This window comes from Leishmania martiniquensis, chromosome 14 (assembly GCF_017916325.1).
Source record: "Leishmania martiniquensis isolate LSCM1 chromosome 14, whole genome shotgun sequence".
NCBI classification, from domain to species: Eukaryota; Euglenozoa; class Kinetoplastea; order Trypanosomatida; family Trypanosomatidae; genus Leishmania; species Leishmania martiniquensis.
The window spans coordinates 119,291-133,775 of NC_090149.1; the positions used below are offsets into that span (position 1 = coordinate 119,291).

Sequence of the window (14,485 nt, forward strand, 5' to 3'; positions counted from 1 at the left end):
CGTGGAGCGCCAGGCGGAGGGCGGCGCGGCTGAGAGCGCTCGCACCAGTGTTGTCGTAGGAGCTCCGTTGCCGCTGCCTCTGTCTGAAGCGCCATCGTCGTCACCCTTCTCACCGCCGCCGCGCATGGGAGACACTGCCCCGCGTCAAGAACAAGCGGCCACTTCAGTGAGAAAGACTGGAGATCAAGGAGTCGATAAAGGCACGACACGCGCCTCTGCTGCGTGCAGCAATGCGGATATGGGCGTTGCGTTAAGGGCGGCAAGGGCGACCGCAACCTGCGAGAGCAGCCTCACCACAGCGGCGGCCGTAGATGATCAGTCCGCCGCGCCCACACCTTCTGGCGCCATCCCTGTTCAGGCGCTCTCACCCTCAGGGTGTACTCCAGCGAGCACGGAAGGCGACGTGGTGCATGGCAGACCCGATGGACATCCCGCAACTCCACACTCGCCCGCAGGGGAACGCGATGGAAGCCCAAAGCCGCTCAACGCGCGTGATCAGGTGACCTCGGTAGCGCAGCCGCTCGAGCTGGCCCCCGGCATCCCTCCGTCGGCCTGCCGTGGTCTCAGCGAGGCACCGAAGGGCTCGTCGCACTCGAGCACGCCCGCACGCTCTTGTGGTCTGCACCCTGTTCGCCCATCCGCTCGCTTTATCAGCGACTTCCCTTCGGCCACGGCAGCAGCGGCAGAAGGCGGAGACGGCGTGCGAGACCGAGGCGAAACGGGGCAAGATGATGAGAGTAATGGGGAGAGCTTGCTGGGGACCAACTCGGATGCCTATTGGGGCGGAGCGCTCCACGCCTCTGCCCCTGCTCTTCCACCCTCGCAGCCGCCGCCAGAGGTCTCACAGCAGCGCACTCTCGTCTACGTCACCCCAAAGGCCACCTCCACTGCAGCCGGCGCAGAGCATCAGCCTGCGGCCAAGACCACTCAAGAACTTGTGCCTGCTTTCTCTGGCGGCACACGAAAACACAGTCCTCCATCGACGTCAGTGTCACCATCGCCGCGCGCGCGTGGAGTTCCCCAAGCAGCTCTTTCCGAAACAGGCGAAGCACATGAAGCGGTGCTCGCGGAGTCGTACGCTCAGAGCGGTGAGAAAGCACAGCGCCTCTTGCAGCAGGCCCTTGCTGAACCGCCCAGGGCATCCCGGGCACCAACAAGGACAGAATGCGGGCACGGGCTCATCACAGCTCCGGGGCGCATGGTGGATGCAAGCCTCGCTGCTGTTGGCAGTGCTGGCGCGCGCCCACCAGAGACAGCGGCGAAGCTGTGCGGCAGCAGCGGTGCGGCTGGTCAGAGTCAGAATGTTCGGCAGCAGGCCAGCTGGACGGAGACGCCTGTGAGCCCCGAGCATCTCTCGCGCCCCGACGCGGAAGCTGCATCGCCCTTCAGCCCTCCGGCGCCGCTCGCGGCGAGTGCGGCGCATGCCGGTCCCCCCGCCCCCTTGGCCCCGCTTTCCTCCTCGCCGGCAGAGGCGCCGTCTGCCGCTGCTATCGGTGTCGAAAGTGCCAGCGCTGCGGTTGGCGTCCATTCAGCAGTGCGCCATGCCGCCGCGCCGACACCTGTGAAGAGCGTCGATATGCAGCAGCAGACAGTGACAACGCGCAAGCATTCACTCCCACTCTTGTGCTGCGTTAATGAAGGCCCTGCCAAAGACTCACCACCGGAGCAGCAGCAGCAGCAGCGACGCAAGGCAATGGAGCACCGGATCGCACAACTCGAAGCAGCCCTTTTCCTGCAGCGGCAGACCGAGCAGCGCCACCTCCGCGATGTCGAGGAAGTGCCGGCGGACTACTTCGAGATCGCAATGGACGGCGACGAGGCTTGTTTGGGGGTCACTGTCGTCAGGAATGTAAAGCGGCGAAGCCGTGGCTACCAGCGCTACCGACCACAAGGGGGAGGTTGCCATGGAGGTGGCGATGGTGTGGAAGGCCGCGGCGCTGCTGCCTTCGATGAAAGGGGAAGGGGCGCATCATCGCAAGCGCAGGGGAGTGTACGATCTGTGCCCGCGCCACAGGACTCTCGGCTGCCCGTGCCAGCGTCGGCTATTCACTGGGCAGCCGCATTTCGAGACAGCGGCCGCTCCAGGGATACTGAGAGTGGCCGCGCATGTGGAAGTCTACGCGGTTCGGAAGCAATGCCTGCAGGCCCTGCACCTGGTGCAAGCAGCGCGTCGTACACGCAACTCGCAGACCGTCGGTACGGCTGGGCCGCTACGCCCGCCGTAGTGGCGCCGACAGACCCGAGGTACAGCCGCGCTACTACGTCTTTCCTGATTGGCGCGGACTGGCGCTACCAGCGTATATACGTGGATACCATGTACTTCCCAAAAGCGGGGGTCGATAGCGCATCGCAGGGCGCCGAAGCAGCGCACAATAGCCACGAAGAAGGGAGCGGGCAGGTTGGTGTCGCCTGTAGCGCACCAGAAGCCCTGGCACGCAGCGAAAGCCCATCAGCGGCTCCGACGGCAGCCGTTTGGTGCGCATCCTTGGCCAATAGCCTCAGCGCCGATGTCTTTCCATGTCGGTCACTTCACTGAAGTAGCGGAGAAATCATTTCAAAGAACAAAGGCGCTCTGAGAGGAGCGCCTGCACATCCCGCCCCCCTCCCCCTCCCTCCTCCTTCCCTCCCTGCCAGCGTGCACGTTGAGGGGCCAAGGGCGAGGGGAAGGGGGGTCGCATCCTTTGCTGCTACGTTTGCATGCTCGAGCCCGTCGGCAGTGGCTCAGTAATACCCCATTGCTCAGCATCTGTGAAAGATGACCACTGTCTCCGCTAATGCTGCCAACAAGCGTCGTATCTGATGCGATCGTGGGCTTGCAGAAAGAGGAGGCGGGCGTGGGAAAGGCGGGGCTAGGCGCCGCCTCGGTGCTCGGGGGAGGAGAGAGAGGGAAGGGGAGGGGGCAAGTGGGATGGGCACCCCGATTCGCCTCCCCTTTGCACTGGAAGGCGCGGCCGCAACGCTTAGGCGGAGACGGAGGCGTGTGCACCCGGGGCACCATCATTGCCACCACCACTCCCCTCTTCACTCCCATCGCGACACAGCGATGTGCCCCTGCCCGCCGTGCATGATGCACGGAAGACCACGCCCCTGCAGAGGCCTCTCTCTTCTTTTCTCTGTCTCTCTCTGTACGTGTACTGTCGTATCTGCTTAAAAGGGAGGGAGAGCAGATATCTCGCTGCCCCCACCACCACCACCACCCCCTCTCTCCCTGCTCGCACACCAATCCCCATGCCCTCCACGCCCTACCTCTTCGCCTTGCTCTGCTGCCGAGTAGGCCCGCGCTTTACCGCCTCACAGGGTCCCCCTTTCATTTCTCTGCTCTCCCCTCCCTCTGCACGCCCACACACGTCGGTGCTCCTCGTCCACCTTGGCACGCACGTCTATCGCCCGAGGCGGTCCTTCTTTTGTCGACTTGGCCATCGCTGCCCTTGTCACTACTGTCGGTGCCCTATCTCCTCTTCCCCTTTTTTTTCGGTCCTCCCGCACCCCTTTCTCTGTCTACGCGCCATTGCAACGATCCTACAGCGGAAAGGAAAAGGATCTGTCCTTTTTTTTTCAAATCCTCTCTCTCCTACGCACAGCCAGCGGGGGCACGTGGGTTGTGCATCATCATGGCGTATGCTGCTGGCCGTGGGGCGGCTGAGAAGGCGCCGTTGGTCGGTGGGAACTTCTCAGAGACACACAGGGACCCCTACTCGGATGAGCTGGGCCCTGGCGCCCCCGTGTACAACGTCCCGAGCGCTGTAGACGATGGCGCACCCGGCACCACCACCACCGTCGACTGCGACCCGCGCGAAGATGACAATGCCGATTGGAACGCCACGAAAGCCCATCAAGGAGATCGCCGCGGGAAGCAGCAGCAGGCGCAACTCGCATTCCACACACCCAACGGGAACCCCTCCAGCAATGAGCTGTGGCGCTTTCGCGCGCGCGGCTGCCAGGACTGCTGGGCAGCTGTGCTCTTCGTGGCTTTGGTCGCGATCGTACTCTTTTGGGGTATGGAAGAGGTCTGGCAACTGCAGCTGACAGAGGGCGACCTCGCTGCGATCGCTGTGGCCGCCAAGTGGAGGGGCAACGCAAACGCACCCGACGTCGCGGTCTCGACAGGCACCTTGGGCCACGGCAAAGTGTTCTACGGCGTCGCAGCTCTGCGTGCTGGCGTGGTGGCTCTGTGGGCTGGGATGGAAGGTGTAGTGCCTCCAGCGAGCGCGTATATCGACCCCTCGTTGTCGCCCTCAGCTAGCATGGTTGGTGCTGTCCTGCGAGTACTGACATGGTGCGCAGCAGCGGCAGCTACCACGGTCCTGGTCGCGTACGGCGGACTTCTTCTCATTGCTGTCTACCCCCGGCAGCTTATATATATCCAGTCCGGCGTCGCGTCGATGTTCTCTGCGGCCTCCGCCGGTATGGCCCTCGCTCAGGGAGCGCAGCTGATGGCAATCATCTTCGCCTGCATGACTTTCATGCCGCTGCTGTGGATCTACCTCATTCAGGACCGGATCCCCTTCACCACGACAATGCTGTGCGCCACTGTGTCCGTCCTTCGACGCCACCGCAGCCTCTTCGTCATCTCCCTCGGCTCCGCCGTGGCGAGCTGGTGCTTCGTCGTGACGGCAGTGGTATGCGTGCTGCCGAGCGTGCTGCGCATTCTCGCCGGCACGTCGACCGGCAGAAATGTCATCTACCCCGTGGTCCTCATGTTCTGTATATTTTGGGTGCAGGAGGTACTCAGCGCGCTCGTGCATGTGACGGTGTGCGGCGTGGTGGCCACGTGGTACTTTGCGGGAGAGAAGCACATGCCTTCATTCCCCGTTCGAAACTCGTTTCAGCGCGCCGTCACGACAAGCTTCGGCTCTGTCTGCCTCGGCTCCCTCGTGACTGCCGTGGTGTCGCTGGTGCGCTTTCTGATCGAGTCGATGCGCAGCAGCAACGACGGCGATAACTTCTGGATGTGTGTCATGGACTGCCTCGTTGGCTGCGTCGAGGACTTGGTGCGGTATTTCAACCAGTACGCCTTCGTGCACGTGGCCGTGTATGGGTGCGGCTACGTGGATGCCGCCAAGGAAACTTGGGCGCTCGTGAAGCAGTGCGCCTTCTCGGCTATCTTCAACGATTCGTTGACTGGGCAGGTGGTCGGCATCCTTACCTTCATCAGCGCCCTGTTCGTCGCGCTCCTGACCGCGCTCATCACATGGAATACGGCGGCGGTGACGCTAATGTTTTTCATGTCGCTCATCGTGAGCGGCATCTTCTACAACCCGGTAAGCTCGTGCGTGACAACGATCTATGTGTGCTTTGCGGAGGTTCCGGCAGGGCTGCAGCTCTCGTTCCCAGAGCTGTACGAAGCCCTCGTGGATGCCGATGCGGGCTATACGCAGCGCCGTGGCGACACCAACTTGTACGGCACCGCTCTTGTATAAGTACCGGGCCTCGCGGAAGTGTGCGTGGGGAGCTGTCGATGGAGCCGATGTGAGGCGAGGACGAAGCGAGCCAAACGAGATGGGCGGGAGTCCCCCACGGCGACTGCGAAGAGGTGAACGGAGAAGCGCGTGGCGACAACACACAGGCGCATTGGTTTCTCTGCCTGTCGGCCAAAACAGATGCGTCGCGCCACTCCCTCAGCAGTGCATACGGAGGCCGGGTGGAGGAGGGGGAGAGCGATCGTTTGGTGCGCGCATGTCTGGTGCGCCCTTCCTACCCGCCCGTTCTCACTCCCCTCACTCTCACGTTCATCGCCTTCGCGCTTTCGTCGTGAATGTGGCCTCTAGCATGTCTTTGGTGCTTCAGCGCATAGCCGCTTTTTCTCGCACCTCCTCCTCTGTCTGAGGGGATATATATATATATACAGGTGCGTGTGTGTGCTGAAAGGGATGTGTGTTTGGTGTCGCGATCGTCAACGCCGCCGACGCAACGCTCCCCTTCCCCCCCCCACTAACCGCCGTGGCAACGCCATCAGTCCCCTCGAGAACGCTAGCCCAAGTCGTGGATGCACACGAATAGAGCAAAGCTGTTATGCTACTTCATGTTGGTGCGCCTCTCTCGCTCACCTCGACCACACACACAACACACGCCGGATCCCCTCCCCTTCCGTATCACTTCCTCTTCTCCTGTCGCGTCCTGGACACAGTTGGGCGTACGAGGGGGGAGAGGGGGGTGTCCCTCCTGTGCTTGTCAGCGAGGGCCCTTTTGCTTTGATCTCGTGCGCTATAGGCTCCGCATGCACGTCCGCATACGTGTGCGCCCCCCTCTATCTTCTGCAGACCTACGCCACCCTGTCGCGTCGCCGTCGCTGGATGGTGTGTGGGTGGGGGGGGAGGGGGAGAGAGACTGCAGGCGGTCGTTACCTCAAAATATATTTATATATTTACATCCTATCAAAGGAGAGGAAGGGGGGAAAAGGGGTGTGAGGGAGGCGTGCGGACGGGGATGGGTGGGCAGCGCAAGAGGACATCGAACGCTTAGCTGGCACGGCTTCTCTTCCTTAATAATGGTAGCTTGGCTTGCTCTTCGCCCGCTCTCCCACACCGTGTGTGTGTGTGTGTGAGCGAGAGGGAAGGGGGAAGGCAGTGTCTTGCTCGCTGAATCCCCACACACACAGAGAGAGACACACATCTCCCTCTCTTCCACACCGCCTCTCACTCACTCGCCCTCGCCCTCTCTCCCCATGCTTGCTAACCGACAGATTCTCGCTCTCTTGCTTGCTTTGGGCAGTGTGCCGCAGGTCACAGGCAGGCCCCCTCGCGCGTACGCAGCGGCAGGGCATTGCTGCATCCATAATATCCCCCCACTCCCCTTTAGGACTGCCGTTGTGAGTTTACATTTACAGGTAAGGCTGGAGGCAGGCGGCGCTCCTTCGAAGCAATCCTCTCTTCTCTTCCGCGCCCCACCACCACATCCACCATCGCGTCCTCCCCTCCCTCACTCTCCCTCTCTCGCTCGCTGTATCTCGTATACGTAACCCTTTATGCATTGGGGAGAAGTGGAGGCTGCCTCTGCCGCTTTCCCTCGGTGCTTCTGTCTGTCGCCAAGTGTGGCGGCTCTGCCCTTATTTTTGTCTGCCCTCGGTGTGGTATCGCTCTCAATGTGAATCTCTGCGGCTTTTTTCTTTGCTTTTCGGTGCATGCTGCCTTGCTTGCAGGCTGTCCGCCACTTCAGCGCACGAGTCATGTACATGCGCACACACGTGCGTACGTACGCACTTCATGGTGTACGGTGAGCACATATATATAAGGGGGGGCATACGGGTCGGCTCGAATGGGTTTGTATGGTACCATTCTGTATTCGTGTTGTACCAACGGAGCGCATTGTTAACCTGCGCGCACCTGTGTGTGTGTGTGTGTGTGCAGTGCGAGGGGGGGGGGCAGTATCATTCAGGACCGTAGCTATCTAGCACACGTAGGCGCATCAGGCCCGCCCACCCGTCTGCCATCTCCACCCCACCCCACCCCGCCCACATTTGTTTTTGCTGTAAAAGTTGAAGCGGAGATCGCGAAGCGGACCAAAGGTATTCACAGGAGGATAAGCGGCACTGTCGACGTGGTAACACCTCTCTTGCACGTGTCGGTGCCACACATGCACACAAACACACACACACACACAGGTGCGCGCACCTTACTGCCTTCCGGTTTGTGGGACAGGGGGGAGGGAGAGAGGGGAGAAGCGGCTGTCGCCGACGCCAGCTCTCCCGCGCATTTATCTGCGCGCGTTTCGCTTTGCTTCTGCAAGACGTGCCACCTTCCCGTCGAGCGCCATAAATAGTCTTTGGTGAGCAGGTCCCACCCCTTTGCGTCTCTCTCTCTTGCATGCCATCGGCTGGCCGTCACACGTAGAGCCGCATGTGAGCTTACCCTTCTCGTCACGAGCCGGTGACGCTGCAGCCCGCATTTCAGTGCTGCAGACGATACCAACCCCCCCCCTCTCATCCCCTCTCTCGCTCTCTTGCTCTCTACCTTATTCACACCCCACACACACACACGCACATAAACGAAAGCGAGTCATACCGAAGTAGCCGCCAACGCAGCGGTTGAAAAGAGGGCGTCGCCTGGAGGCGGTGAAGCAGCAGTGGCAAGCGGCCTGTCCTTTCCCATGAGCGCCAATGCCAGTTGCTTGTCCGAACCTACTTCCGCCTCTTTCTCTTCTTCGTCTCTCTGGTGAGTAGGTTGTGTCGCTCATATTTTTTTCCACACTCGCTCTCAACGTCGCCCCGTTGTCATGTGCGAACCCACCTCGCCTCGGCGACGACCGTTTACCCCCCACTACCGGTACCACAACGCCCTCACATCTGCAGGCATCTGAAGAGAGACGAGCGAGGAAGCTCACGCTTCTGTGAGGTAGGCGCCTGCACGGCGCGCATCATCCCCCGTCTCATCTTGGCGCGCTCTGCCTGGTGCACACTAGCACGCGCACCACGAAGAGTGTGCGAGAGGAAGCGGGCACGGGGAGAACCATATCGGCGCGATCAGCGGCAGGCGGAACCCATTGAAGCACGGCTCGCCCCACCCGTAGATCTGTCCTCCAGGAGGTAGGACGGAGCACCCAACCCCGCTGGATTCGCGCACGGTCTTCGTCCCGATTCTCGAGCCCATGTCAGTGATGGGCTTCTTCGTGGCTGTCAGAGCAGATGGGGGGCTTAGGGAAGTCTCTAGATGTTAGCAGGTATCTCGGCTGGCGCAGCGCAACAGCCTCAGCAGCCCAGCCGAAACGCAAGCGTGTTGCGGCAAAGCAGTTGATGGTGTGAGGGACGGAAAGATGCCCAGCACGCCGCCTAACGACTTCTCCCTCACTCCTCTTAGTGGCTCACCTCGACGTGGAGCTTTTGTATCTCCCGCGGCAGGCACACTCAGGCCTTCTCTCGCCTGCCGCGCTCCTTAACGGGCATTGCGGCCGAGGCGGCCGCCCTTGATGCCGACTCAGGAACCGGCGTCCTCATCGGGGAGCGCCCTATCGGTACTTCATCAGGGAAGCCACGAACCTGACAAGCTCTACTGGGCAAGACTCGCGCACAAACGCCTGGAAGGGGGGCGGAATGGCAAGCTTGGGGCTCTCCATCGCCCGAGAGCGAAGTCAACCCACCTCTCTGCGCGAGCCACAGAAGCTCCCAGTCCACGGCGGCGACGCGCACGGCATCCGCGGAGAGCGCCGTCAGCTCTTTTCGTCACGTGACTTTTTCCGCAGCAGGCCGTCTACAGCGCCAGGGCATGCCGCTGAGGAGGAGGATGGGCATTGCCGGTGGAAGCGGGGATAGGGGTGTGATGGCGAGCTGTCCACATTCGCGTTGAAGGCTTCGAAAACTGCCCTGTCATGATTCTGTCGAGCGCACGACGAGGTGCGCCCTTCTCGCCTCATGCATCGCGACGACACTCGGCGCCAGCACCCCTCTCCACACACACACACACCAACGGATACGTGAAGATGAACCTTGCGCAGGTGCCGAAGCGGCAACGGTGGCCCCTACGCACCATCGCCTACTGCCCTAGAGGAGCATCGAGGACGACTCTCAATGCCCTCTCCGCTGAGTTCAAGATGAAGCAAAACTTAACGGCCGCCGTAGCGGCCTCGGTAGTGCGTGCCTCGGGCGCCTATGCCTCTGGAGAGGGGCCGTGCGCAGCGGCATGCCCACACTCTACGCCTGCTGTGCAAGCATGACGCCCGCGGCCGGCACACAGGCGTGCGAAGCCCAGTTGGAATGAAAGTTGTCATGCACCAGGGCGCCTGCCGCGCTGCTTGTGATGGAGGTAGCTGTTCAGCCCCGTGCCCCGTGCCGCGGGTTCCTCTGAGGGTAGGGGTAAGCACACGTGTACTGTGTGACATCACCTCAGCTGGGCTCCTGCTTTGGGGAGGGAAGGAAGTATCGAATGGGTCGGGGGGATGAGAGGGGGGAGAGCCGTCCGCGTTGGTGGCGAAAATGGCCACGCCGCCGGTAGCCTCTGAAGCCTGCCGGCTCTCCTCCGCACGCCTCTCTACCTGGCCCGCCATGATGTCAGCTGAGCCGCGCGAGCCTTTCCCCTCTCTCTTTGTTGAACGCTGGTCACGTTGCTGTTGTTCGGTGTCCTTCCCTGGAGCTGATTTCGTGTGCTCGCGCTTGCGGCAAGTCATGCACCACACGGATACCCCTTCTGTTGCATGACGGCTTCCCCTCTGGCGTTTCCGTGCGGCTCTTCATCATCGACTCCGAAGATGCGCTCGCGCGCCGCCGCGTCGCCCTCATTCACTTGCTTGTCGAAGGCAAGATAAAGTGACGGGGTGGGGAGCGGTGGCTGACTGCGCGTGTCTTTTCACTGCCTCGCCTCCCTCGTCGCTCTTCGTTTTTATTTGTGTCGTTTTACCCAACCGCACCGTTGGCGTGCGTCGGCTCTCTTCGGTGTACAGAGCCTCAGCGGACGCTGGGGTGCGCTGCATGCGTCGTTGCGTGTATGAAGAGGAGGAGGACGGGGGGGTACGGCTCTCTCTCCCTGTATAGAGAGAGAGAGATGCGCACATGTGAATGTGCGGCTCGTTCCTGCATCGCCCCACCCCCTCTCTCCCTCCACTCCTCGCCTTCTCACATTCTCCCAGACATTTCTGTGATGGTACAGCAGCAGTGCTCATTGCGGCGGCGGCGGCGGAGGAGCGGAGGGCGCTCTCGTCCTGCCGTGGCACAGCTCCCTTTTGTCGCCCTCGGCGTGGGAACCGTTGGAGAAGGGGCCGCAGCAATCGCCGGGCGTGCTCCTTAGCTCTCGGCTCATCCTTGTGCGCGCACGTTCCTTGCAGCCTCCCTGGCCCACCCCTCCCCCTTTTATCACCGATGGGTGAACAACACTGCTGTACATGGCTCACCGTCACCCCCATTCTGTCCCTCTGCGTGTGTGTGTGTGTGGAGAGGAAGTGAAGGAGTGCTCCAGTAACGTTCTGCTGCATACAACGAATCTGTCGAGCATCATGCACATCGCAAGCACGCAGGGCGCTCTGCTACACCAATAAGAGATTGCAATTCGTAGTGTGTGCGTGTATAGGTATGCGTTGACGCGTGCCTGTGTGCCGGGGAAGGAACGGTGCGCATTGCTGGCCGTTGCCTAACGCTCCCACCCTTTTACCACTTGCGCATGGTGTCTGTTGTGTCGCCTCGCCATCGTCATCGCTTTTTCTCGTTGTCCGCCACCCTTCACCCTACATGCATGCACACATCTACACGTACATGTGCATGTGCTCCCGCCGGCAGTCGAATACACCTCTCTGCCTCTTACGCACTCTAGCCTGCCCACGTCATTGGTCACATCCCCTCTTCGGATCGCTCATCATTCACTGCTGGCAAGCGTCGCTTTTGTGTATCTGTACAATTTTCTTGCCGCCGCTGCTGGCCTGATCGACGACTCCTTCCCGCCACTCGCACCGCGCAGCTACCGCCTTGCCCACCCCTCCCCCTTCTCCCTTCTCCCCTGCCCCCTTCCCGTTGCTGGTGATCTCCTCAGGGTGTGCAAACGAAAAGCGCCCTCCCCCCTCACCCCCTTTCCCCCACCACCACCACCACTCACACGCGCCGAGAGCCAACAGCAGCCGTCCGCCGTCCCTCACCCCTCCCCGAGGAAAGTCACTGTGTCGTCACTCGCCGGTGCCCAAGAACAAAAAAAAGGGATATCTGTGCACAGATCCCTCGAGAGCACGATACACGCGTGTCACAAGCGCCCACGCTCACGCGCAGGCACTTCAAGTTTCGCTTCGCACACCATCACGCACCGTGCACCATACGCACTCGGAGAAGAGCGATGGGCCTCTTCGGCAAAACGCGCGCCGGCTCCTTCGAGGCCACGGACGGCTCGGGGCGCCGTTTCGTCTGGAAGATTCCCCATTTCTCGAGCTACGAGGTCGGCACCACCCTCGACAGCGACAATGTCATCTGCTCCTTCAAGATAAAGTTTCACCTGCACATGAATCTGAGCAGTGACGGTGCCGTCGGCCTCTATGTCCACTACAAGAGGCCACCAATCCCGAAGTACTCGTACTACTTCATGAACACAAAGGAGGAGATGATGCGCCAGCAGACGGCCCACACCATTCCCACAGACTCGGAGCGCTGCGGCCACTGGAATGTGTGCAGGCACCAGGACATCTGCGACTTCATCGGTGAGAGCGACACGCTGCTGGTGCAGTTTATTTTCGATAACGACACTATCCTTGTGGAGCACTTCCTGGAGAAGAACGCCGTCTCCGTCACGTGGAAGATCCCAGAGCTGGAGACACAGAACCTCTCCCCCTACTCCTCCCCCGGCTTCCTGGTGGACAACTTGGCGCTCGTGATACGGCTCGACACGAAGCGCGATACCACCGATGCGATGGTCAAGTACTGCCACGACGGCGTGGCGGCGTACGTCATCTTTCTCTTCTGTCGCAAGGGCAAGACCCCGCCGCACAGCATTGAGCTTGTGGACGCCTCTGGCAACGCCTACCATCGCGTAGAGAGCACTGACGGCTCGACGGTGACGGCGGTCGTAGACCGCTGGTTGGTCATGAAAAACATGGCAAACTGTGGCTTCCTCTGTGTGAGGCTCAACTTCTTTGCTGGTGGCAACCCCTTACAGTCGCTAAACGCGCTTGGCGAATTCGGCAACAGCGCGGCATCGCAGCCACCCGCTGAGAGCAGTCGAACGGTTGAGATCGGCGACAAGAAGGAGGTGTACAACGTTGTGGATGATTAGAAATGGAGGTGAAGGCCTGACAGGTGCCGGGAGGGGGGAGGGGGGAAGGAGTGGTCCTCGCACTTCGCGCCGCGCGTGCAGTGGACGCGGCAGCGTTGTGCTCTTCACTCTCCCATCCGCATCTTCATATGCTGCAGTCTGCACGTACATGCGGAGGTGTGTTGGCCCAGCTGCGCTCGAACGTTCTCAAGTGAAGGCTTGTGTCGATGGTGTCAGTGGGTCAGAGAGAGGGGGGAAGAGCGAAGTGAAGACGCAGATACTATGACAGCACTTGAGCATGCGAAAGGGACGCACGCAAGAGAGAGAGGTGCCTCTATATGCACAAGCATAGGCGCATACACTCAGGAGTGGCGGATGGAGGGAAGAAAAATGGAAAAGGAGCAGTTGGGGGGGAGGGGGGAAGCGGAGGAGAGAGACGGGCATCGGTCTTGGGAGCCCCCACGCCACTTCTCAACTTCCCCTCCCCCCTCTCGCGGCACAAGCGCACAGATGCGTCTCTGCTCTCTCTCTCTCGTTTGTTTTCTTCTTTTCACCGCTTATCTTTCAATGCTATCGCCTGGCATCACGGCGTGTCGCCCTCCCTCCCTCTCTCCCTGTGTGTTGTATGCCCTTCCTTCTCTCTGCACCCCCTCCCCTCCTCTTCCCGGCACTGTGTACAGCTCGCTCCGTTTCGTTGTCTCACTGTGGATTACTCCCCTGCCACCTTGCCAACCCTCTCCCTCCCTCTCGCTCGCTCTCTCCCCGTCACGTTTGCCATTCCTGTGCTTACCCACACCCCCTCGGCCACCCCCCACCGTCTCTCTCTCTCTTATACGCGATCCGATGCCGCACCGACGTATATGTTTGCGGGTAAAGGGGAAGGGAGGCGGCCATATGGGCCCCTCCTCTCTCCCCCTCGCCTTTTTGGTACGCTCCTGCCCGTCCCGCGTCGACGTTGAGGCTCACCGCCTCCGAAGCGCCCTCGAGCTGGGAGGTGGTGCTTGCCCTTCCTGTGCCTGCTGCCCTTCTCCTCCGTCCTCTTTTTCGGCGTTATGCTTCGCCGCCTTTGCTTTTCCTGTGTCGCTGTGGCGCGAGTGGCGGGGGGGGCGAAAGCGGGACGATTCCTCATCGAGGGCGGAGGGCGTCCACGGCACCGCCTCGTCCCCTGCTTTCCCTTTACTACGTCACCCCTACTACGGTGTTTTGGTGATCGTACGCTCACTCTTCCCTCTCTCATGGGCACGCCGTGGATAGTAGTGTGAATGGGCGGTACGCCGTCTGTTTCTTTGTTTGGTCCAGCTGCTCCACCTCTCTGTCGTGCTCCGACACTCCCTCCATCCCTCTATGCAGAGAGGGATGGAGGGAGAGACATGGCGGTGATTCGTCGAGTCCTTCCTGACGAGTTCTTTTCACCTTCTCACTGTAATCTGTGCGCGTGTTGTTGACATTTATGTGTTTGTGCACCCCCTCACCCACCCCGATCGACGTCTGTAAGTGTCCTCTTCAGTTTTCCGTTATCCCCCCCCCGGCGGACGAGGGCGAGAGGGCCGCCGACGTCAAGCAGCCCCTCTCTCCCCTTCATCCAGCGCCTCTGCCGAGCCACCTCGGGTGGCGACACGGTCAGGCACCTGCGGCAGTGGGCACGCCTATATCACTCACATGATGGGCAAAGGTCCCACGTCACACCAATGCGCCCCCGCCCTGCCCACACAGCCCCTCCCCCACTGGCTTGGGGGCGCCCGCGCCACACCATGGGAGCCCTGCTCCACGAGGCGATCGGGCACCACGATGGGTGCGGCTGTGAGGCGACCCGCGGCGCGGATGTGCGCGGAGCT

The 14,485-nt window shown here is 61.3% G+C and overlaps 3 protein-coding genes across 3 annotated transcripts; all 3 read left to right on the forward strand.

Annotated features, from left to right (window-relative positions):
• Nucleotides 1-238: 238 nt before the first annotated feature.
• Nucleotides 239-2,536, forward strand: LSCM1_04837 (uncharacterized protein; the record flags this gene model as incomplete). Its single annotated transcript, XM_067322325.1, has 1 exon — nucleotides 239-2,536. One exon carries the CDS (start codon nucleotides 239-241, stop codon nucleotides 2,534-2,536), a length of 2,298 nt encoding a protein of 765 aa, XP_067180098.1.
• Nucleotides 2,537-3,611: 1,075 nt separating this feature from the next.
• On the forward strand, nucleotides 3,612-5,420 carry LSCM1_04838 (uncharacterized protein; the record flags this gene model as incomplete). The annotated part of the gene is made up of 1 exon (XM_067322326.1): nucleotides 3,612-5,420. The coding sequence occupies one exon, from the start codon at nucleotides 3,612-3,614 to the stop codon at nucleotides 5,418-5,420; it is 1,809 nt and encodes a 602-aa protein (XP_067180099.1).
• Nucleotides 5,421-11,741: 6,321 nt separating this feature from the next.
• On the forward strand, nucleotides 11,742-12,671 carry LSCM1_04839 (uncharacterized protein; the record flags this gene model as incomplete). The annotated part of the gene is made up of 1 exon (XM_067322327.1): nucleotides 11,742-12,671. One exon carries the CDS (start codon nucleotides 11,742-11,744, stop codon nucleotides 12,669-12,671), a length of 930 nt encoding a protein of 309 aa, XP_067180100.1.
• Between the last annotated feature and the right edge of the window lie 1,814 nt (nucleotides 12,672-14,485).